The following is a 24,689-nucleotide window of genomic DNA, read 5'->3' as shown; positions in this document are numbered from 1 at the left end:
TTTCTTCTCGCAGACGATGCTGATGTTACACGTTCGAACACGTTGCGAGATTGTTTGACGTAGCACGAAGCGCGTATACCACTGTTGGTATTACGTTTCGTTGCCATGTTACGATTATATATATTCATGGAAAATTAAATAGTAAATGGGATAAGCCTGATCGGTGTGCGTAAACGAGAGTAGCGTGCAAGAAAACGTACCGCGAAGATTCACGGAAGTTTGACAATCTTGAAATAAAGTTACTCGCGAACGAGTGTGTGACACGGTGGTAAACGAATTCGCAAGAGTACGCGTACGAATCGATCAGGATTCGAGGATTTTGATACAAGTAGCGAGAAAGCAGACGTATAACGACGCGCGTGAGGAAAGTTCGTGAACATCCAGATGATCTCATAGGAGCGTAAAAATTTCTCAACTCGAGAGGTCGCCGGCCAACCGACGATACCGTTAACCAGCTTGAATAGGAAAAGCAGATCCGCTAAAGTTGTTCGAGAGCGAAGCGATTTAAGGTTAAGCTGACTCATGATCGGATTGCAATTACGATCCGCGAAAACCGTTCCGTCGATCGATTAGAAAATTCCACGATATTTTTACGTCTGTATTTATAACTTCGCTGAGATCGATAGAACCTCGATAAGTTTTTCGATAAGTTCGAACAAACGCGTTCGTTGTACGCGATAGTTCCGATTCGAATATCTCGCGATTCTACGTATTCGCACGATGTAAAAAGGAAAGAACTTATTTCCGTAGTTGGTATCACGAAAATCGCGTAAGGGTGGTTAAATTGCAGGGGCTCGAGGCGAACAAAAATGTAATACCAGCGATCTTTCACGAACGAGCGTTGCTTATTGCGGCAACAGGCAAACGGAAGATTGGCCTGCCGGTAACTCGGTAACTCAGCTAAATGTCAAGGATAGTTTGAATTATTCTTTTGCTTTTTGCGTCGCAGCGCTGCGAACGAGCAAACTTTTCTACGCTATGAACCCTACTACGATCGACGAATGATATTCATTGATATTTTCCACGCGAAACAATCGCACGATTGCCTCGTTGCAAGTTGAATAGCCAACGTTTTATAAGCCGTTCTTGTCATACTACGAGCGTGTAAACGTCGATCACCGAGCCTACTTTGATAAATTGAGTTTAGACATTTTCTAATTGCAGCATCCAGCAACCTTTCTGTTCGCTATATTTCTGTAATTTACCGCGTCCTTTGTATACGCAGTTCTGCGCTTTCCAGAAGTATGCACGCGCCTACCTACAAGTGCTCGTCGAAGACACGAAATTTATTCAAACGTCCGTACGAAAAGATATAAAGTACGGAGGAATGCAGATAAACGCAAAGTCACGGGACGCTCGCAATGAACACAACGTGGAAGACTGGTTTTTCCAGGCGTCGTTTTGCGCAATGCGATCTAGTTCCGTGGGCGACGATAGGAAAGCGGAGGTGGAACGACCCTAAAGTTTCAGCAACGATCGTTCGGTACGATCGGCCCGAGGCGAGTCGGGCATGATCGAATCGTGAATCTCTCGGCGTGGTCTCGCAACGATTTCACGATGCAAAAAATCTCGGACGGAGAAACGGACGACGAAATCGAATAACGAGAAGCCATAAGCATCGCCGGTTCCGCGAATTCGCGGCCTTTTTGTACACGCAGCGACACCTGTTTTCGCTTTTCTTGCCGATCGATCGCAAACGCCACTTCCTGTTTCTCGGTTTGCCGTACTTTGCTTTTTCTCCTTTCGAGTTTTGCGAGCAAATCGTTGAAATGGAATAAGTAATTAGACGATAGTTAACAATGTAGAAATAGCTCGTGATCCGATTTGGTTTACCGAACCTTTCATTTTTCTCTACGAATATTTCCATCTCTATAAATATATATATGTATCACTTTTATTTAAAGATTCCCTTTACTTTTGCATCTTATTCGATCGTCGGACTTTTGTCTTTCGTATCACAACACGATGATAAATTTATCTGATGCACAAGTTACCAATATGCGCATATAGACAGGTAAATTAGCCGCTGCAACTTAAAACTTTCTTTTGTCCGCTACCGTACGCCTAATCGCTCCGATCTGTTCACACTTACGACCATTACAGGTACTTCCTGTCGTAATCTTGATTCATTCCACGAAACTATTCCGTATCTCATGAGGAATGTATCGCGCCATAAATATCTTTACTAAATGCCATCGTCCGATGTATACAAATTATCGGTACACTAATCTAACGGCGTGCGATTCCTTTTTCTCCGATTCCATGCACGAATACAATAAAATCAGCGTAACGGGTTAACGTGGTTGTATCTTCTTTTCTTCTTCTTCTTCTTTTTTTTTTTCCTTCCTCTTTTTCATTCTTCCTTTTTCGTTTTTGGTTATTACTGCGTTTTCAATCACCGTGGTTGCTTCATCCGTGTAGCGGTGGAATTTTAATTACGTTGTAGTAAAGCAAGATTGATGCCACCGCGTACTAGATGAAATACAAAACACGTTGAGTAATAAATGCACGGTGATAATAAGCGCATGAAAGACAGTGAGAGTTTGATCGTGCAATATGATGATCATTACGCTGACATTCCTCTGGCTCGAATTAATGAAGCGGAGACACTTGACGATTATATACTGTTGCCTGTGATAGATCACCGGCAATACGACCATAGTACGCATTGTGCTGAACTTGTGATACATTCGATGTGTAATTGTAAATACGATTTCGATTACGATAGCCTACGAGGTATTAGCAACGAAAGGAAGCACGAATCTGTGTCACAATCCAAATTGTCGAATCGCGTTTGTTACAGCCCCGATGTTTCACACGACAAGTACACTTTCATCGACCTTTTGATTCTATTTTCATCTTACGATTAAATGGAAGAACTTTGATAAAATACGAAGAAAATATTCAATTCGAAAAAGACAAAAATGTCAGGTCCAGTGAGACAAGTTTGTTAAAAATAGCTGATAAGTCAACCAGGTTTTATTGGAAACCAGAGATGTAATTATTAAGATTTATGTATTGGGTTGTCCGAAAAGTTTCTTTCGTTTTATGAGGAAATAATAGACAACGTTTTTTCTTTTATACTATTTTGTCGAGTTACGTACGATCCATTTTGTTCCGTTGAGGTAAACACCGCGATATTGTGCACTGTTGTAAATAACACGTTTGCGAAAGAAAGTTTTCGGACAACCTAATAAGAAGCTCGATATTTTGTAAACATCGCGACGAGGAATATTTCGAATAGCTCGAAGGGGATGAAAATACATTTCCAAGAATAATCATTTTCTATAGACAAAAATACAGCTGAGTGATGGACAAGGATGTGCTTATTCGCTGGTATTTCGCTAGACGCGCTTTTTATCCGCGATGCAATCTCGCAAAATCGCTAATAATAAAGTCCCGTATATAGGAAGTCGAGAAATGCGTTGAAGAACCTTGTAACATACGTCTGATTAGAATTTTCTATCGATTACCAGACTCGTACGTACATCAGGCAACGAATAATCGTAAAATACTTCGTTGGAAGTATGACATAATAACTTCGTAACGCGCATGGTCATGTTTGTTACAGTTGCGTAAATCGCCCTGTATGTCGTGAACTTTTCTACGACAAACGTTCAAACGCTTTTATCGGCCAACGTGATATCGAATTTATTGGGTTGGCAAATAAGCGATAGCGGATTTTGTCATTAGATGGTAATAACAAATTTGTGAAATATCGCGGTGTTTATCTCTGGATCGTACGTAATTCGACAAAATAACATAAAAAAAAAAAAGTTCTCATTAGATGGTAATGACAAAATCCGCAATCGCTTAGTTGCCAACTCGATGGTCTTTCAACTCCTCGATTCGTCCCTTTCTACGTACATCGAAAATGGAACAAGTCCGCGTTTTCCTTCCCGAAAACTTTGCCTGAGATTATTTATCTCTCGCCTAAGTTATCGTTACGCAAAGCAGAACGTTGTAGAGCATTAATCAAAATGATACATCGTGTTTCGTGCATGATATACTCGCGTGGAGCAAAAATGACATCACGTTCCGAAAAAGAGCGTTGGCAATTTCGACAAGGCAGATCGTTCGTTAGATACTCGCGAGGATTAATGATAGCAGCGATTCGGCAAGTTCATTTTCTGTAGGACCGTGCGTCGTACCGAAAATAACGGAGACCCTTGGACCGACGGAGAAAGTGTAATGCTCTTAGCGATATCCGGCTATCGATCTACTTCGGAATCGATCGATCGTTACCAACCCCCAATGTTCTGCCGCGGCGTAAGCATGTACTCACGTACGTGATCATAGATAAAGATCCACTTTCGCCATCTGCGGTAACGGGATAAAATTCGTCGTGGCGATAGCAGCAGTGACGACAGGATAAAAGCGAATCGATGAAGCGAACAATTTCATTCGATTTGTTCCATCATCTTTTCTCCTTTCTTCCATTCTTTTTCTTTGTTTCTTCTTTTTTGTTATGCGTTTTTTATATATAAATTGTCTCCTTTAAGGCAAATCAAATTTCCAATAGATGCATAATTAGTTACGCTTTGGACGAGGAGACATACAGATAAGCGATTCTGATTGTAGAAATTTGTATCTCCATCTCTCGTGTAAATTATATTTTTGTTTCGTTGGGAACGAAACTCGAAGAATGCTTCGTTATTTTCAAGGAATATTCGAATTTTTATCGTAAACGGCAGCAGCGATAGAAATCGTAGACGTTTAAGAATTTGCAAAACCTTCGGAAGGTAAAGCGCGAATACTGAAAATCTTCGTGACGATATATCGGTTGATCTCCGATTTGCCTAAAAATTGCTCTTTATTAACGGGCTCCAGAGTCGATAAAGATCGCCAAGATGCACTAGGATCTACAAAGCTGCGGCGCGATCGCTTCTCCGTGAACGCGGATGATGTATCGCGATTGCAGGCCTCGGTTTCGCAACGCGGATCGACCGTTCCGTCCTCGGACATCCGGGTGGCGAGCGGCCCTCGATCAATTGTTATACGCCGTGGCTGGCATTTAGCCGCGCGACTCGCGTCTGCACTGTTGCCGCATTAATTTGGTACGGTGCGTTGCTGTAGGATAGCTCGCGGAAAAGAAGTTGCGCAAGCCTATGCCGCTCATGCCTCGTACCACCGGCGCAGCGCCTATACAGGCTGATCCTAGCGATTGGGTCATGAATATCTAGTCCTATGAATACTCCTTCCGACTGCGGTTACGAACAATGAAAGAAATATCGCGTGTAATCGATGGTTTGTAACATAAAATATTCACCGATATCATTTTCGTGGAAAATATCGAATTTGGAATTTCCAATAGATAAAACGAGTCTCCGTTGAAGTTGCTGTACCAACTACTGGGTTGGCAACTAAGTGATTGCGGATTTTGTCATTAGATGGTATTGACAAAATCCGCAACCACTTAGTTGCCAAGCCAATGCTCGTTTGATGCATAAAAATCCGTGGTCCGATAATAACGATCGATCTCATACTCCTTTAGGAAGAGGAGAATAAAGTATCACGCGATTAGAGGAAAATAGAACGGTGATAGACCCGGTTATTAGAATCTCGCTATACACACAATATTCATGCGCAACGTCCCCGGTCTTTACGTTCTCCCTTCTCTGTTTCACAGTGTATGCCTGTCTATCTTCTAGTTTCTCCATCCTTATTCCGTCTCTGTCTAAGGCACGGTTTCTCCTTCGTTCAGAGATTCAAGGGAGTCGATCTGCGTCGATCGTGCTCTCTGTTTCTATCCCACTGTCTCCAAGAGTGTACGGTTGATCGTTGTGCCGGCTAGCTTCGCTACGGTGAATTTATACACGGCCACGGTGCGTTCCCACGCCTAGAACATGCGAAAGAACACTAGCTCTTCGGCCTAATGCCCGCGTTGGTGCCGATCCTATTTCACTGGCCCGTCGCCTAAGAAAACGCGGAAAATCTGGGACACGGCGTCGCGGTATGCGCCATTGTCCCGCGATTTTATGGGATTCGATCTCTGGGTGCACCAAATCGACAGCCCGATGAATTTTCTTTATGAAAAATTCCACTACTATTCGTCTAATTTGTATCAATACGGTTATTCGGTTAGATCAGTTGATAAATTATATTTTAATAGCTTGTTACATAAAAATCTCTCCCTACGTTTCATACTTTCATTCGAAAATTTTGGTGCTATCTTTAGGTGAAAAATAGATTGGTAATATTTATAATTCCGTTCGATTGGACGTTAAAACTTCGTTCGAATGAATGGTATTCGTATAAACGAAGCTCTATCGTATAAAAAAAATAAATACCAAAGATACTAGAAATATTGGACAAAAAGTATTCCAACAGAGGGCAAATGGATTCCACCAACTGACCAAAATCTCAATTCTATTTTTCAGGTGATTCCCCGAACTCAAGGATGCGGTGGGCAAGGAGACACGACAGCTACCATCACTGAAATCCATCTTCTACCACCTGAAACCTGCGACTGCCAGCCTAATAAGGCCACCTGGAATCCGATCCAAAAACATAAACCACCACGAGGACGAAGTACCAAACCTATTCCATGGATCTAACGGAGGCATTCGCCCCAGGAGGGGGTGGGGAAGATCTGCCAAAGACCGATTTCTTCGACTTCGTCGTCTCTCCGCCACCGCACTGTGCCTCCACGGACGGCGTGTCCGACGAAGAAAGCTTCCTGCATCGTACCACCTGCAGAAGCATCGGCTACCTCCAGCAAGGTCACGAGGAACACGAAACTAATCGCGAATTGCACAGCTCGCCGTTCATCAAAGAAACCAACAACAACACTCTGACAGCACTACCCCCAGTCTCGACGATTACTGGCTCCCTCAGCCACCATCATCACCATCACCACGTGAGGACGCACCATAGCGCCTGCAACGTTCAACAGAGCAACGAGCAAACACCGATGGATCAGTCGGATTGCGATTATTGGGGCACGGACGAGAGCAAAGAGCAGACCTGTAATATACTCTTGGAAGACCTGAACAAGTACTGTTGGTCGGCCCACGCTAATGCTCAGAGCCACGGGAATGATAACGTGAGCGTTCATCAAGGTTCTAACGAGCATCATCAAGGAGTAGGTCGAGGATGCTCAGCCAACGACAGACAAAATACGGACGGCGCGATTTACACGTTGACCGTGTTGAACAACGAAGCCAACTCTATGGATGCATTAGACTGTTGCAAGAGTCCAGCGCCCACGTCCAGTGATTCTTGGTCTCTGCGACCCAATCTAGACCTGGACGCTATACTGAGCATGGAACCTGCGTCTACCGAGCAGGAACACGATCAGACCAGTAGCGTGACCGAAGTGTCGCGGACAGTCAACGACAGGTTTCATCCAGATCGTTTCTCCGTTGCATCCTCCCAATATGCTACAGACGACAGCGGATTTGTCGAAAGTAAGGAATTATGCGGCCGAGGATCATCCAGTGGTGGCAATTGCACAGGAGGCGATAATAATAACGATTGGAAGCTTTCTGACCAGAATCTGCAAGAAGCTGCGGCCGCAGCTGCGGCTGCTGTCGCGGTTGGAGCAGGTGACTCGGCGGAGAGTCTTCTAAGAAGCGCTCTTCAAGGAAAATTGTACACTGGTCCGACTCAAGTAGTTTCGTCTTCCTCGCCGTCTACTCAAGGATCTACTATATCCATGCCTGTCACGAGCAACGCTGGGTTGCAGATAGTGTCCGACCAACAACCGCAGCAACAGCAACAACAGCCTCAACAACAGCAACCGCAGCAACAACAGCAGGATGAATCTATGCATACTTGTACCGATGAAGATCTGTTGCTGTCCCAGTTGGACCAAACGACCTATCGTCCCGGTGATTACGAGAAGCTGAAGAGCATAGCCAACGAAGTGGTAGAGTCGTACTGCAGTTTGGAGCCCGTTTGCAACGTGTCTGCGACGACAACGGTTATGTACACGCTAGATCCAACCAGTGGGAGTCTGGGAACGATAACTCTTCCCGCAGATCTGGGCCAAGTTAGCACGGTTACAGTAGTAACAGCAGCTCAGCAGGATGTTCTACAGCAACAAGCTACTCCTCGAACCGAAGTGGAGCAACAGCAGTCCACCAACCAGCTTCAAATAGCTCCGTCCAGAGTGGTTACAACTAAAGCTCCCAAAAAGTACTGTCGACGTACCAACAGAAACAGCAGCAACTCGAACGCAGCCAGCAACGGCAGCAGTGGTTCAGAGACCGGTGGAAACACCAGTGGAACGCAGCAAGGCGCTTCCGGCGGTTCACCAGGCAGCGTCCAACGCAAGGAACGTTCGCTGCACTATTGCAGTATCTGTAGCAAAGGCTTCAAGGACAAATACAGCGTCAACGTTCACATCAGAACTCATACCGGCGAGAAGCCTTTCGCCTGTTCCTTATGTGGCAAGAGTTTCCGACAGAAGGCGCACTTGGCAAAGCACTATCAGACCCACGTGACGCAGAAGCCCAGTGTCCAACAGCAAGCGACCGGCAGTAGCACCAGCAACAGCGGAAACAGTGGGAATCCCAGTCCATCCGGCGAAACGAGTAGCTCGACGACGAGCAACGTGACAAATAGGAGTCAACCGCACCAAGTGTCCGTCGATCCAGCGGGGACCGCCTGTAATCCACCCAGTTAGTTGCATTGGGAGGACCAGACGGCCCACACCCGGTTCCCAGTGTCCAGTTGGACGCGTTCGATCGTTGCTACTCCATTCTCTATTCCCGGTGGCACGGTGCGGATTTTGCACGACGGTGATGGTCAACGAAGGATACACCGTGCGAGTCTTCCTCTATTACTATTCACTTCTACGTATCTCTCTTTCTGTCTCTTTAATTCTTGCTCTTCCCTACCCTCGTTTCTCTGTCTCTCTGTTTCTTCATACTCTTCGATTACGATCTTCGTTCACTTGGAGAGACCGCGCGGGAATGATTTACGACCAGACAGGTCGCGGAACCCCCGGCACAGAGCGAACCATGACCAAGGATCGCGAGATCGGCCAACGTCCATGGACTAATTTTTAGACAGGCGTCTCGCGATCTCGTCTTAGAGAGAATTTCCTGCTGATTGGGAGAACGATCCGGGATATTTATTCGAGTTGCACGCGGCGGTGCTCATGAGTTACGCCAGAAAGAGCGAACTGGTAGCCGCTGGTAGCTGATCCTCGTAAAGCGCATGGGCTTCAGCGAGCCACGCCGTGGAACGCTCCCTCGAAAGCTTTCCTTTCTAGGCGTTTCCGATATCGCGTGTGGTCGTTGAAAGAGATATAGCGATATCGTAAATTTGCAAAGAAATAGAAGTTTATGGACTTTGAGAATCGAGTAATTTGAGTCGTTTTGAGAGACTGTTCGAGGACACTTTGAGAGAGGATCTAGAGCTTCATTTAGAGCCGACTGATGTCAAGTCGTTGTCAGTAGCAGTTTTTCCTTTGCTTGCTATTTTCAAAGATTCGTTTCCTGAAAGACAAGATTACATCTATATTGATCTATATAACTTGAAATGAAAACTCATAGCCGAGATTGTGTATCGAAACTAAGCTTAACTCGTGTTATACGGATTTTCCTAATTAACGCATGCGAGCATTTGTTTATTTTCACGTTATGTTTGTTAAGCATTAACTTATTCCGAATTTATATTCTGCGAGCTAGTATTTTATCACATCGTTGGATCTAATAACGATGATCGAAGAAGACTAGGATAATTTAAAACAAAGGAGGTTCTTGTAATCGGTGAATTTATATTCTGCAAGCTCAGGTTTTATAACACGTCGTTAAATTTAACAACGATGATAGAAATTGCCTTTGAGAAACACGTGTCGGTACCACCGTCTAACCGAATCTAACGTTTCACTTTACGACCTCGCTATATCTCTTGCAGGCACTGTACCCTTGTCTCACGCGTAACAACGTTTTCTTAATCGAATGCCGTCCTTAGAATCGCGATCGAATCGCGTATCGTGAATTTATCCGCTAGAGAATGAAGCTTCTGGCGACTTCCATAGCTGTTCCTATCGCCGATATAAATTTCTACATGTATCGTTCGATTTTTCTAACGAATACGATCTGTGAATAGTGCACGCGCCTGGAAACTCGCATTGGTGATGCTCGTTACGAAGCGTGTTATTCCGGTCGATAAGTTCACGATGATTAGGTTAAGCAGGCGAGCATAGATCGCCCTTTATTTTTTTATTCACATAATTAATTATTCCTCGTTCGATATCGATTGATCCAGGTCGTTTAACGCGTCTTAGAGGAAACAATGGAATAAAATGTAAAAGTATAAAAGCGAAGAGAAAAAGAGAGACGAATAAAAGTATGAAAACGCGAGAAAGAGAGAACGTCGAAGGATTTTAATAAAGTGGTGAGGAAGGAGGGGGCGGGGCAAGTCTACTAAACGATCTTGAGCGATCAATTGATTTCAAACGAGCTATAGTCGAATCGTCGATCGACGGTGGTTCAACGCGAAACGATTCGGTGAAATTGTTGTTCCTAAAACGACTTGTTTGCTGTTTCAAACGAGAGAGAGAGAGAGAGAAAAAATAAACAAGAAAACGACCACGTCGACGATGATCGTACACGATGATCGATATTTAAAATACCGCTACGAGATATTAACGTTGAAGATATTTTACAGAGAAGATTCTTTTTCTTCTTCTTTTTATTCTCCTCCTTCTTCTACTTTCTTTCTCACCTCTTTTCTTCTGTCATCTTTTGTTTTTCTTTTTTTTTTATATATATATATATATATGTATACACACAGAGACATATAGTAGACTATAGCGGATGTAACGTAGAAATCGGTAAGTATCAGAGTATCGAGAGAGAGATATATAAGAGTTTAGAAGTAATTAGTAGCACGAGCTGTGATTTAGATACATACTCAACGCGCGAGGCCACGCTCGTCCCTGGTTTAACCTGGCGATCGCGTGTCCCGCCGTCTGTTATTCGTAAGAGAGTGAAAGCGAAACGTTCGACGCACGATTTTGCGAAGAATTTAACCTTCGAAACACTCTTAAAAAGCCTGATCGGTTCACACGAGCCTCGTTCGGATCCCACGGAAATCCCCCTTTCAGCTCTGTAAAGCTTCAAAGCGTTTCTATCGCGAATTCTCAACAATACAAAATGCGGCGCACTCGTTTCATTCGTTCGATAGATGTTCGAACCTGGAGCTGCCTGTGACATTCCGCATCATCAGAAAAACATCCTTCCCCTTTTATAGTAAATTTCATTTTCCATTTCTTTTCTTTCGCGGTTATTTCTTTGACCTTGCGGCCAATCGACGAATACCTTTTTCTCACTCAGAAGCTTATTAAATCGTGGAACGAATCTGTCCACTCTGTTAATACGTTTCTCGTTTAAACGTAAGAACCGGACACCGTACAAAATCAATTGGCCGAAGACTGTTTATTCGTATCGAGTTTTATCTCTTCGTGGTCGATGCGTTCACGCACCCTTGAATTTCTCACAAATACAGAAGAATTCTCAATATACTGTGCAATCGACGACCAAAACCGTCGTCAAGATATGGCAGGCGAAGGAGCAAAAGATTAAAGAGAGGAAGCGGAACCAAAATAATTCACAAAGTAAAACGAATTACGAATTCGTTCCAACTTACAGTTAACAGTCTCGAGTAAGCAATTGATTTTGGACGAACAGTGCGGCAATTCTTCCGTCGGTTCTTATCTCGATCCTCGTTACCAGTGGCTCAGAGAAGATAACTCCGAAAGAAAAGACAGGAAGAACAGGCTCAGCTATCAAGCAAACTTTTCAGCTGGAAACTGCCTTTGACCTTTCAACGATCGTTTCCCACGACTACATTTCCCTGCCGAATCGTTAAGCGGCCAAGCAATTAACGACCGTTTAATCGGCGCGGTTCCCTTGGTGTTCAAAGTCGCGTTGCTCATTGTCCTTTCGTGTTCACAGCCGTAAATCCTGTTCACTACCACGATGAGATATAAGCTCTTGTCTAATTTATATTTCAAAGCCTCTTTATTTTGTAATAATTCGTAGAGTAATTTTTATTTGGCTATTTATTGTAATGGTAATCAATCATTGGTTGTTATCTAGTTTTGGAGATTGAATAAAGTTTTAATACGAAACTATTACAATTTTCCAATTTCTTTCACTGTATCAATTTTCTCGTTGACTATTTCTACCTTCGTGAAGCATACTTCATCACCTGACGATGCATACATCAACATAGGACGCGACGATTTTGTCGATGCTGCGCTGTGGCTTTTCGAATCTAAAGAAAACTGACCATTGGAATATTTATACCGATTTCTAGATGCAAAATATCCGCAAGAGCAGCGAAACGATCCAACGCTTAAGCCGCTACGTTTGTTATTACAATTCTTAAATTTAGCGGTTCAAGCCACCGATCAATCGAGAACTTTTCTGCCGATTAATCTTAACCGATCGATAACTCTTCGAAACGAATCAACGTTTTGCTCGCAATTAAGTCGATGCTTTCTCTTGTTCCATCTAAAGCACACGGTATTTTCTTACTCTTCTATTATTACATCGAAGGCTAACAGCGTCTCGTGATATGCAACAAACTCGATCGTTTTGCGCAAAGCTGTTGAAGCATAGGTGACTCGATAATCCCATCTGGCTGAATGACGCGCACGATACAGTTTGGTGAATTCGTCAGCAAGTAAGAATTCCTCGTAGCCGTTTCAATTAATAATAATGACTGACAGAAGCCTGAAGAACAAGCTCTTAAAATCTCCGCCCTTGTCATAATTACAAGAACTCGTAGTTGCTGAGTGAAAAATTTCCATGCAAAGCTGCCAACCACCAGAATGTGATATCCGTATGATTGGCTTCGGGTACGAATAATGTCTTTGAACTAAAGTAAGCAAGCAATAAAGCAGGATGACGTAAACTAGGCAAGAACTTACCGCTCATCCTGGTGTATATCGTCCTCCTTTTTCTCCATCCTGCTTTTCCTATGAATATTCCCCGCGTGCATCTTTTTCTCTAGTTCTTACGCCATTGTGACGAGACGACGCGACGCCAGAAACGAGGCTGTCTTCGTTCGTATCGCGTTTTATCTTCGCTCGTAAACTTCGATTTCCAATTAACGATGTGCCGTTCACGATCCAAGGACGAGACGGTGTGAATTTCTTCTTCGGCCGAGTTGGCGAACCGAGTTCACGGGATAGGAACATAGATTCCGCCGTACGGCCTATTGAATCCATTTGGAATTTTTACTGTAGAGAGAGAGAGAGAGAGAGAGAGAGAGAGATTTAATTGAGCTTTTCGATGTAAAAAAGTGGATCCGGTTGGTGGTGAATGGCAATGATCATTCGAGGGGAAAATGAAATGGGAAATTGTTGGACATGCCTTAGTGGAGCAATTTCAACCCTTTCGCTATGGGAACGTTAAAAGGACAGCAACTGTTGCGAAATAGAATTATACAAGATGCTGTAATTGTTTGTTGGAATAATGGAATGTATATCTTTTCTAAATTGCTTTTACGAAATTTATTTTAACAGCTTGAAGGCGCGTTGTCAAATTACTTGGAAATTAGCGAGCGTAAAATCTCTCTGATCGTTTAATATTAGAACGTACCCCTTTAAATTGCAAAAATAGACCGGTTTAGCGATTAATACAAATCAGCTGTAGGCAAGTTTATAAATTACCAACTCTACCTGCTAACGTTGGCCAACTGAAACGTGTTAGAAACGTTTGATGTTTGAGCGTAATTGCGTCACATTTTCGTGACCGTTTGGTAACGTTTTCTTTCGCGAACGTCGATGAAATTTTTACGGGCCGATTCGTCGAAACATCGACTCCCTAGAAACCGTATAGAAATCGTATCTGATCGAACAACGATATCATCGTTGCACACGAAACACGGAATCGCAATCCTTTAGGGCATGAATTTCGGTATTAACGGAGAAAAGAAACTCGTTAACCTGAACGTGAAGTTGATATTATCATTGTGTATTAGGAGGAAGGTAGGAAAAATATATGACAGGTTATAGAAGTAAAATGGTTTGTACAGGACATTTGTTGCAGCGCATGAAGATAAAAGGTTTACTGCCTTTTAATGAAATCACCAGGCTATAAATCTAAATTACCTATTAAAAAACATGGCAATAATATATTTTGCTATTTATTACGTGTACTATCGCATACACTCGCTATTTAGATATCATTAGTCGTCTTAACGTTACAAGTCTTTCTAACGTTAGCACCGCTTTTAATCTAACTTAATAGACATACTAATCGCAGTGGAAAGTTTTGCATTGTCCGGCAAATTCGATCATCCTATCAGCTATATAATAGTTTGCAGCCTTTTTATAGTACACTGACGCAGTAGCAAAATGTGCAATTACACTTTTTTTTTTTTTTTTTAATGGAACCCTACAATTTTTCTTTCGTTCAAATTCAATTTATTAAATCGATTCCCCGTATCATCCTGCGTACAAAAGATAATAATAGGCTTCTGATGTAGAAATGAACTTTCAAAGAAGCAAAGGTCAGCTGACTAACGGATACCGTACAACGTATTTAGAGAAACGACTATTGCGTTGGCGTTTACGATAAATAACGATGTCGTGAGAAGGAGATATCCAACAATGTTGCCGCAGAATTTTATAAAAGCACGACTTTTTAATTTTATGATTCGTTTGGACAGGTGGTTGTACGAAGCTTCGTACGATCTCAGCAACCATCTATTTTTATAATTTACCAAATTACCAAGCAACCTAATTTTCTAAATATCCAGTGCATTGACAATTAGAGGGTCCTCTTGTTTGTATGATCGATTCGTATTCTACAAAAATTTACGATCGCAATAATCGATATTTTGTGAAAGACGTATACATTCTAAGGTAACTTTGGTCTCAAGATTATCGTAAAGTATACATGAACCGCTTACGAAATTTAATTACTCGCGAGTAATTATAAACGCTTAGAAAATTAGTACTTCTCCTTGCTATTCTTGTTTTACAATTATTCAATTTTCGTTTCCCTTTTCGCAACCAGCTTAATAACCACTTTCATAATGTTTCACGAGACCGACCATAAAAGATTTACATTTACTCTATATAATTTGAATGAATATTTCACGAAACTTTCTATTAATTACAGCAACAATAGCCTACTCGTAAATCGATATTAGAATTACAAATCTACGAGTTCTCATTGCCTAAGGTAAATAGAATACTAAATTTAAAGAAGCTGGAAATTTGTTCACGATCATTCGTATGACCGTAAACCTTTTTTCAATTTCTTTCTCCAAAATATTCTATGCTATAAGATCTGAAACTATACTAAATCTACGAAAAATCTTCACCTTGCAAATAAATAAAATATCGATATAGAAAAAGTTAGATTCCCATCTAAGATTACTGGCACGAGTAAAATATTAACGCGATATTTCTAATATCTTTCAAAATATTTTATCCTACGCAAGCTGAACAAGCGTTCGCGAAGATCGGTTGCGAAATCTATTTAATTTTCACGAAATTTACCTATCGTTTGAACAATTTCTCATTACACGCCGCGTTTCACGGTGGCTATGACTTTTACGAACTCTTACGGACATAAAGAAAAACCGTGATTTTTAGAAAATTTACCACGCCGTTTACGATCGTCGCTGTTTCGCAAACGACACTGTGCAAGAATTTCAACCAAGTTTTATGAATTCGAGCGCAACTTTCGAGGAATTCCCCGTCGTGCTTTTACGATTCCACAATCGATTCGATCGGACATTTTTACGAACTAACATGAAATGTACATGATTTTCAAAAAATTTATTCCTCGTCTTACTCTCTATATCGCGATCATTCGCAAAGCATTTATGGTTTCATACAGGAGACAATTTACGGCTCTGTTGAAATATACGTCGTAATCTTGCTATTATTTTTGCGTAATTTCGTACCAACGATGTGTCGTTTAAATTGTTAACCAATCGAGAAAAAAAAAAGATCTTCAAACATATTTTTTCGCATTCACGTCGCATTTTTCCTGTGGCTTCCAGTTAGCGGTTAGAACAGTCGGTTTCTACAAAACGCTCGGTTTCTCTAAAAACAACGTCCACTCTCTTTGCATCTTCATTCGCGGTTGGAAAATTAGACCAACAAACACGGTGTATTTTCAATTTTTCCTCGCACTTTCCTCCAACTTCTAGCCTAAAGCCTTGCAAAGTTGATCGACGAACAGAGTTTAGAAATGTTCAGGACCACGTTCGTACGTGTTTCGCGAATCGTTCAGACTTCCGGCTATCACGCCGTACATATATGGAAGGCAATCTTCTCGAAGAATCGTTCGGAAAAGTTGCTTCTGTTGCAAAGGACGTCGCTCTATTTGTGGTCATTCCTCTTGCGGTCGCGGAAAACTGGTAGCGGTTGTGGTTAAGCGGACGATTTGACGGATACTGCGAGACAATGTTATTCGCAGCGGCTTCGCTTGTGGTCATGAGATTAGTGTGCAACTTACACACAGGTTTTGGAATTGTTTCTCTGCGGATTGATTTTATGCAGGTAGATTTAGTTTCGTCGGGAATCAGCCTAAGTGTCTTGTAGATTGCCAGTGTTGGTGGCATTCGTGGGGTTTAGAGGTGCGTTTCGTGTGCCAAACGTTTAAGTACATTTTTCTTCTCGACTATTTCGTTCCACGTATAAGCATTTCGACTTTGTGGTTACGTATAACGGCGAGTATGTCAATACGGAAGATATGGAATTCTACTAAATTCAGATTGAGTTAGGTCGTTATTATTAGACGAAATAAAAATTTGGAAATTATTTCGCATTTGTGCTGCTTCGAGGTACATGTGTGCATTTTGTAGGACTTCAGTGTATTTAAAAGTCGTCTTTCTATTTTATACAAGAAGAGATAAAGATCAAACTTTTCGAGATCAAAGAGATCAAATTTAATTCGGTTTGGAGAACACTGTGATGGAAGATAAATTTTAGTGAAAAATCCTGTACGCAATTCATAAAATCCTCTACATAAATACGAAGCTTAGGTATCATTTCCTATATATTTATCTCGTAAGGGAAGGGGAAAGTATTTCGTATCGCTTTTTTCCCACGAAGTATCTCGTGTTATTTTCAAAGGATATTCTACGTGAAATAGAAATTTTGCAGATTGATAGCGAATGTCCCTTCTTTCTCCCGTTTCCTTCTCCTTTGCTCACGCTATTATTCAGTAGTTATAAATCTTCTTCAAACACTGACATCCTCTGCCAACTTCCTTTGCACGCACCTGCCTCGATCTACCCAAGATTTATCACCGCGCCTATCACTGTTTCAACCACTAACAGCCTTTCACGACGGCAAATTACCCTAATCTGATCCACATTCGCAAGTGGAACATCGGCGACCAGCAACGACCCCAAAGTCTATCGTTCGAATCCTCGAACATAGCAAATTTTATCTCGCGCGTAATGGAACCGGTCCGTTTTATCGGTTATTGATAATTTACTACCTTGTAGTTATCAAGCCGCAATTTCGCGGCTCTTCGTCGCGAGCCAACAGAACCAACTAGTTGGTCTAGCCGAGAGACGTACGGAGATTAAAATTTTCAGAACGATTTCCTTTCCGGGTTATGTTTCTTTTCGTTTCTACCGGTCGCTCGCACCGTTTCGCTAGTTTCCGCAAAAAAAGAAAGGAAAATGTTCCATAATCGACCGAGCAGGTATCGTTTTCTCGCAGGTGCACGCGATGGTATCGTAGATCGGTGCTCGTAACTTTGTCAGAAACTGCCTATCGAGAATAACAGAAGGCAACTCGCCTGGCCTTTGAAGTATAGTTGCAGGTGAGATTTCCATTGATCTTCTAGCTGCCTGCTGCTACGTTTCACCGGTATCATTAGTCAGTTTTATGAACTAAATCGTGACAGAGAGGAAACCGATACGACCGTGACACTTTGGTCCGGAGATCGCGACCGATCGCCATAGGAATTCGACCAGCTAGCGATTTACTGTTTCTCATCGTGAAATATTATCAATAGCGTTCTACACGCCGACCGTTCTTTACCGATTCGGTCGGATAATGTCAAGGTAATTGCTGATCGAAGGATAGGCATCGGTCGCTCTTTAACTTCTTCCATTCCATCGCCTTTGCCTCGCAGCGATTATCCTCTTCGAGATAACGCGTGAACGATAATTAACTGTGGAGCGTACGTTTCCGTATAGTTGACATTTTCAATGGTCCAAGTGGTCCGCATTTGAAATTTAATCGATAAATTAGAAGGATCATAAAATCCACTCGACATCGACATCTGTCAACGAGATGCTGGAAATGGCCGCGAAAGACGAGAAAATTCCAGGAAAAGATGTATCAACGTCATCCAGAGCATCGTTTATGATATTCACTGAAACCAGACTGCTCTCAACTCGCGCGTTTCTTCCATCCACGTTACATCCAGTAGCCGAACGTTAATGTAGCAGAGTTCCTGCTAAGTTTTCTCGTTGATCGAGTGGCTGACATTATCGAAGGGTGATGTGGTAATTCGCCGAGCCTGCTATTAATGACGCGTAGCCAATTTACCATTGCAGGCTGCCATGACGATTGCAAGGTGACCAGTGACGTCGAGGTCCGTTACTTTCGTTCTAACGATATCTCGTTGCACTAACGACGGGAAATTCTTTCCATCTTTTCTTCCAGTCTATGGGAGGGAAGACGCGCTTCGCGTCATCCACGATGAATTAGTCAACTGGCAAGAACGTGTTGCTGGCTGATTGCTGCCTCGGTTAGCGGCGAGATAACTCTCTCGTTGTTAGTGTGTTATCGACTCGTAATTCGAAGGTGGGCTGTTAACGCGATCGGTCTTCGCTTCGCTGTGTTTTCCAATTTATCTTTCCCGGAACTCGAATCTTTTCTATCGTCGCTTTTCATAAAAAAAATCGCGAAAAAATAGGAAAAGAGTCACCTATGCTTCGCCGTATAATCTTTTCTTTTATCCTCGTACGCACTCCGACAACAATTTCAAGAATTAATTAGCAAACGGGTAGTCACAAGGTCTAAATAACCATGACACCATGCGCGTGGTCGTACCAAATGGAACCAAAGTAAAATCTGAAGAAGGCGACCCATTGCCGTTAAACGCACATTACCATCGAAACCAAAAATTGGATGTTTTCTACGAAGCTAACGACACCGATGGAAATTAACGAGGTAGCGCCAACGACCTCAGAGGATAACATCCGAATTCCGAAATGGGAATTGCTATCGAGCGATCGACGAATCGATGACAGTTCTGCGAATTTCTACGAATTTTATGAGAAGCGAAGCCTCGTTTCTCGCGAGTGTAATCAGTTCGACAACGTCGTACCGTGACTTAGCGAACGTTGCTTTAGCAAATTTCAAAAGTAAAAAAAGATACGAGAGCGGTAATTGAAAAGGAAAAGAAAAGAAAAATCGAGACAAGGAGAAATCGTACAACGAAAGAAACTATCGCGATTTCACGATGAAGTCGATGTCCATGTGCCGAGTGGGAGTTCCAGGAAAGCCCCCGACGTATAAATATTCTAATTAAGCGCATAATTAGCGAACAGCGATGAATTATCGTAAACGCCGGCCAAACGTATTTTCATACGTTATCGCGGCAACAATATCTTGTCCCGATATCTCTTTATCGATTTAATTAAGCCGAACTACTTGGAACACGCCTGTCGGAAAACGTACAGCCGCTGACTCGATCATAGCAACTCGCTTAATTGACTCATTCTTGACTATCGCCACTAGGAACACAGTTGCGATCGAACGTTATTCGATTTGGCTGGCTAGATATCTGATAACGACGTCTGTTCGTGCATTTGCAAGTTTGTAAGGTTTAAACGAAGGCCATTCGGAGAGAACATTATCTCGTTGTTTAAAGGTTAAGCAAAATAGCGAAGAGGGAAGTGAAAATGCAACTTGTGTGGTATTAATGGAGAGCGTAAATTTTAATTGGAATTAATGTGGCTGCAAGGTATTTCTATCGTTATTTTTCCTTTTCCTTTTCTTTTCTTTCTTTTTTTTTTTTTTTTTTTCTTTGGTGCGTGAAACCTGGCTCGATGTGAATTATTGCACAGGTGTCTTTGGAAAATTTGTTTCGTAACGCTGGCGATTTCAGTGTAACGAAAAATGATACCAGACAGAGTATTTTCGCGTTATGTTGTTTCCACATCGAGTTTCTTTCTTTATTCTCAAATATTCGCAATTGTATTTATAAGAAAAGCTATTACCAATTATATCTAAAATGTTAAATACAAATATTCTTTGTAAATTTCTCTTTTAAATACTCGGTACATTTTACGTCTTACATAGGCGATCCGATAATTTACAATTACCATATGTCGTGTGAGTCGATGAACTTTGTTCGTTACAAACATGGTTTCAAAATCTCTTGAAATTAGTTGCGGTATTATCTTTCATTTATACGACGTATCTACACCGTACCCTTTGTCGCGAATTCTAAGTGTGACACGAGCAACGACTCTAATTATTCAGGAATGAAAACTGTCCGCAATGGGCCGACTTATGACATTTCAAACAGCATAAAATGAACTACGAGGGAGCAGTCTTATGTAAAATTCATCGATATCGTTCGATGCGCACCAAATATTTTAACCTCGTTAAAGTTTACTGTTTAGAAAACGAGATGCTCAAATTCTTTCCGTACGGTTTATGAATAATCGCTGGTAGAACAACGTGTAAACTTCACCGATAGTATCAGAACTAAATCAGGATGAGCATCGTGCGTTTATAAATTGTTACATTAGAAGAAATGTTTTAGTCTAACAGTTTGAACGCTAATTCGATTAACGGGTTGACTGCAGCTCGAATTTGATGTATTTTATTTTGTCAGCCGCGACACATCGAAATATATCGTACCACAACGTTTCAAGTAACAGCAGCAGCAGCTTGAAAGAGGAATAAGGCAGAAACAGAAGAGAAACGCGTGCAATGGACGGCGCTCCAATTAATGGGCCGGTCCAAGGCGGTCAGAAAAAAACGTCATCGAGTTCTATTTACGAGGTAGATCGATAGCAGGCTACGGCTAATCGGCGTGTGCTCGTGATTAAGCCTCGTTCCTCTTTCTTTATAGCTGTTCTTTAAAATCGCGTTAGTCGAAGCCCGTGGCACGGACACCATTGACGGCAACCATACGCTTCTTGGGGCCTGATATGATGAGAGCCGCCTTATAAGGGTTACAACCGGTGTTTAAAGTCACCAGCGGCGCGGCTTTCACCAATTTAAAGTCAGATTGCGACCCACCCGGCTTCTAATCGCCTCTCATCTATACACACAGAGAATCGTACGCCCGTAATCGATCCGCCGATTTCGCCTTGTAGCCAAGAAGACGGCTGTGATTCGTTGCTTTGCTATTGTGTCGTTCTAATTGGCCTGGTTCTTTAATCAGATCGATCCTTTTAATTAACTTGTTGTTCAGACGCTTATAGAGAACGAGCTGAAAGTAACGAATAAAAGACGAAAGCCTCGGAATTCCTGCCTTTAGATACGAACGATTTATGTATTTTATGAGCCATTGACGAATGTCTATAATTCAAGAGAGGAGAACGAATCTACACGTTAGAACAAATAAGAAACTTCATATGAACGTACGTAATGGATGCGATTAACCTTGCGAATTTGAACAAAAATGTCTAATCTGTCGGCTCGGGAAGTCTAGAGACACCAAGAGGAAAATAATTGAGACACATGTAATATATGCTGCAATTTCAGTCGTTCGATCGCGAAAAGTTTGATTATCCGATTTCTCGGTGATTAAGCAGTTCGGATAGTCAAGGCTCTATTGTACATTTATTGATACGAGAAAGAAAAGTATCGAGGAACGTGGTGAAATCTCGGAACGATGTATTCGTCCCGGTTGGTCCCAGGAATTTTTCAACGACATCCGCGGCCCATTGTGGTTGACTAATATACCGCTACAGCGCGTTAACCTTCCAAAGGTAGGAGGAAGGTGCGCCACACCCCCGTCTCTCTTTCGCCGTGAACCACGAGAGCAACGAGAGATACAGCAACAATGGCCTCCGTAGATGGAAGATTGCACGGAAAGGTGCAACGTTCACGTGCAAAGGTCGCCACGGTTGAATCGGGTAAACGAGGATAATGTCGTGGCCCGACTATCATAGGTGAATTTTATTGCCGTGAAAAAGAAGGCTTGCCGCATCTTAGACGCGTCTGCATGCGAGATCTGCTCGGACCGTGAGCCTATTGTCCGCGAATAGAAAGAAAGAAAGTCTTTCGTGCAACGCTAGGATCTAAATCGGTCGAGAACGTTGTGTGCGAATTGCGAGGTCGTTTTTCCTTTTTTTTTTTTTTCTTTTTGTTTCAGATCGTCTGGATTGTTCCGTACATTTTTGCTACACTTTGTTGTAGAGTGAGAGTTGCACAGAATTAATTTCCTTCGATTGGAATGTACACAGGTGCATACGAATATTCAACGGTTTCTATGTGGATAATAAACGAAAGCCATTCAGACTTTTCGCAACTTGTCGAATTAAATTGTTGCAAGAATGTATGAAAAATTTCAAACACGATAGTACATCGTACTAAAGCTACTCTGTAAACGTGATGGAAAAGTAAAGAAATGTGATGTTTGAGACGTGATATTTACACACAAGTCGGTATAACGTTATACTTAGAGCCGCGTAACAAAGTCTAATCGATGTAAATTAAATCGTAAACGAATAACGAAATTTCACGTAGCGAAATTATTTACAATTCGCTTATTCAATCTAAAAGTGCAATCTTAGTATCTATATACGAAACGATAGATCGTAATGTATACGTGAAGTTATTCGCATTATTTCACTCTCTTTCGTAACGTGCCCAAACTGTGTACAAATGCAATATGGGACGCGTTACCTTACGCGTTTACGGGACAAGATCCTTAAGGATTATTAATGCGTACCATCGTTTACGCCAAATAAAAATCCAAGAAGTTCGTGAGAACGTAACATTTTCAGCAACTCTAATAACGTATCTTAACATTGCTATCTTCTTCTACTTCTTCTTCCTCTTTGGCTAATTCTCGACACGTTGAAGAGATTACAATAAGGAGAGAGAGAGAGAGAGAGAGAGAGAGAGAGAAAGAAAGAAAGAAGAAATATTGTTAATTGTTCCTTGAAATAAACTGTGAAGGATGTTAACGACTTGAATAAGCAATGGAGGCTGAAGCGAATTTCCTCTCGGCACAGAATCGATTCCCGCCAACTGCGATTCATCAACGACAATCGTTACTCGTGATTCGCTTAATCGTAAGCATAATTATATCGTTACCGCGTGATTCAACGACGACAGACGTTGAGAGAGCCGTCGCGCCGATTTGTTCACGTCGAATAATACTCAAGGTACCGTTGTATTATAAAACGATCCCTTCCAATTACGCTGCACTGCGTTCTTAATTTAACGTTACTCCCCCATGTGTTTATAGATATATACATATGTTATAGATAAATATATATATATATATATATATGTATCATCTTTTTCTCTCACACCCTATACCTTAGTTAATAGGAAGCCTAATCTTAAAGGACAACGGAGAACTTTGATATTGTTGGCCGTTGTCGAGATGGCAAACCCAATTCCAAGGTTACCATGGTAACGAGATATATCTGTTACGAGATACTTTCAATATAAATAAATAATTAAACGAATAAACTAAATAATACTCAAACGGGGCTGCACGATGCCCGATGAAAAGAAAGCGACAGGCCAAGCTCGCGCTTTATTACTCATAAATGGATTCTTCTTTCTCATTGAATTATATGGTAATTAAACGAAGATTAACGAAAGAAAGGAACTTTAATAAAGAATCTCGACTATATGTATATAGGAAACTGTACGTGTTGGCCTATCCAGTACAAAAGACAGATCGTTATAATATTATAGATCACAGATTATTGTGTTATGTGAATAATTACATTTTATGTTGTTAACGAAGTCGTAATATATATATATATACACACGCACACACACACACACACACACACACATGTTTCTATACGTATACAGATACATATACACATATGTATGCATTTAACGTTAACACAGCTCTCTCTCTCTCTCTCTTCTTTTTTCTTAAATTTCTTTTCTCTATCTTTCCCTGCTCCATCTCGTTTTACTCTTGTCTCTTTCTCTGTTTCTTACCTTTCTACTTGTTTGCTCTCGCCATGCAGCTGGAGAAGACTACTTGTAGAGGATCGTTTTTGTTTTGTACTTAAGCGTGCTCGTACGCACCCGAACTATGTTTTGTACCACGTGAAGAATGGCAATAAAGTAGTTGACCAATTCCTTTTTTTAATACTGCGTGTATGTATCTTCCCAACTGATCCTTATCGTGAAGTACCATCCATCCGGGCACTCCACGTCGTCTCCATACATACTCCATGTTACTAGAAAGCATCAGATTTGCAGGTAATATTTTTCAATTCAGTCAGGCATATTGTCAGATACAGAAATTAGAGATTAATATACTTGGGTATTAAAGATTAACGCTTAACTATAATAATTTCATTTAATAGTTATTATTAAATAGTATTTTCAAAAATATTACTAAAAGGAAATCGATTGAAATCAAGGACTTCTTTCTTGTTGGAGTCTGTTTCTGCATGAGCTGCAGTACGATACACAAGCTTAAACTCACGAACGTGGATAAACGTGTGCTAGGAAATTCCTAGCCGTATTGCTTTCCATCTTTTTTTACTTCTTCTTTTGATATAAAAGGTTT

General features: G+C 41.7%; 1 protein-coding gene and 1 long non-coding RNA gene across 3 annotated transcripts in view; both read left to right on the top strand.

Annotated features, from left to right (window-relative positions):
• LOC100644771 (protein sister of odd and bowel) overlaps window positions 1-12,088 on the top strand; it is a 91,706-nt gene extending 79,618 nt beyond the window's left edge. The window contains exons 1-2 of one of the 2 annotated variants that reach the window (XM_048409482.1): window positions 5,458-5,825; window positions 6,381-12,088. In XM_048409482.1, the coding sequence (XP_048265439.1) occupies window positions 6,548-8,629 (2,082 nt within the window). In that variant the 5' untranslated portion in view covers window positions 5,458-5,825; window positions 6,381-6,547 and the 3' untranslated portion in view covers window positions 8,630-12,088. Of the gene's footprint in view, window positions 1-5,457; window positions 5,826-6,380 lie in introns of those variants that run through there. The other variant, XM_048409483.1, reaches the window with a different exon arrangement.
• A 361-nt stretch (window positions 12,089-12,449) lies between these two features.
• On the top strand, window positions 12,450-24,263 carry LOC125385825. The gene is made up of 2 exons (XR_007225495.1): window positions 12,450-20,968; window positions 21,039-24,263. It is a non-coding gene; the product is annotated as an uncharacterized LOC125385825 (long non-coding RNA).
• Window positions 24,264-24,689: the final 426 nt, after the last annotated feature.

The sequence above is a fragment of the Bombus terrestris genome, chromosome 10 (genome assembly GCF_910591885.1).
Source record: "Bombus terrestris chromosome 10, iyBomTerr1.2, whole genome shotgun sequence".
Classification (NCBI taxonomy): domain Eukaryota; kingdom Metazoa; phylum Arthropoda; class Insecta; order Hymenoptera; family Apidae; genus Bombus; species Bombus terrestris.
Note: the sequence above shows the minus strand (reverse complement) of the source record. Positions and strands in the feature narration are given on the sequence as shown.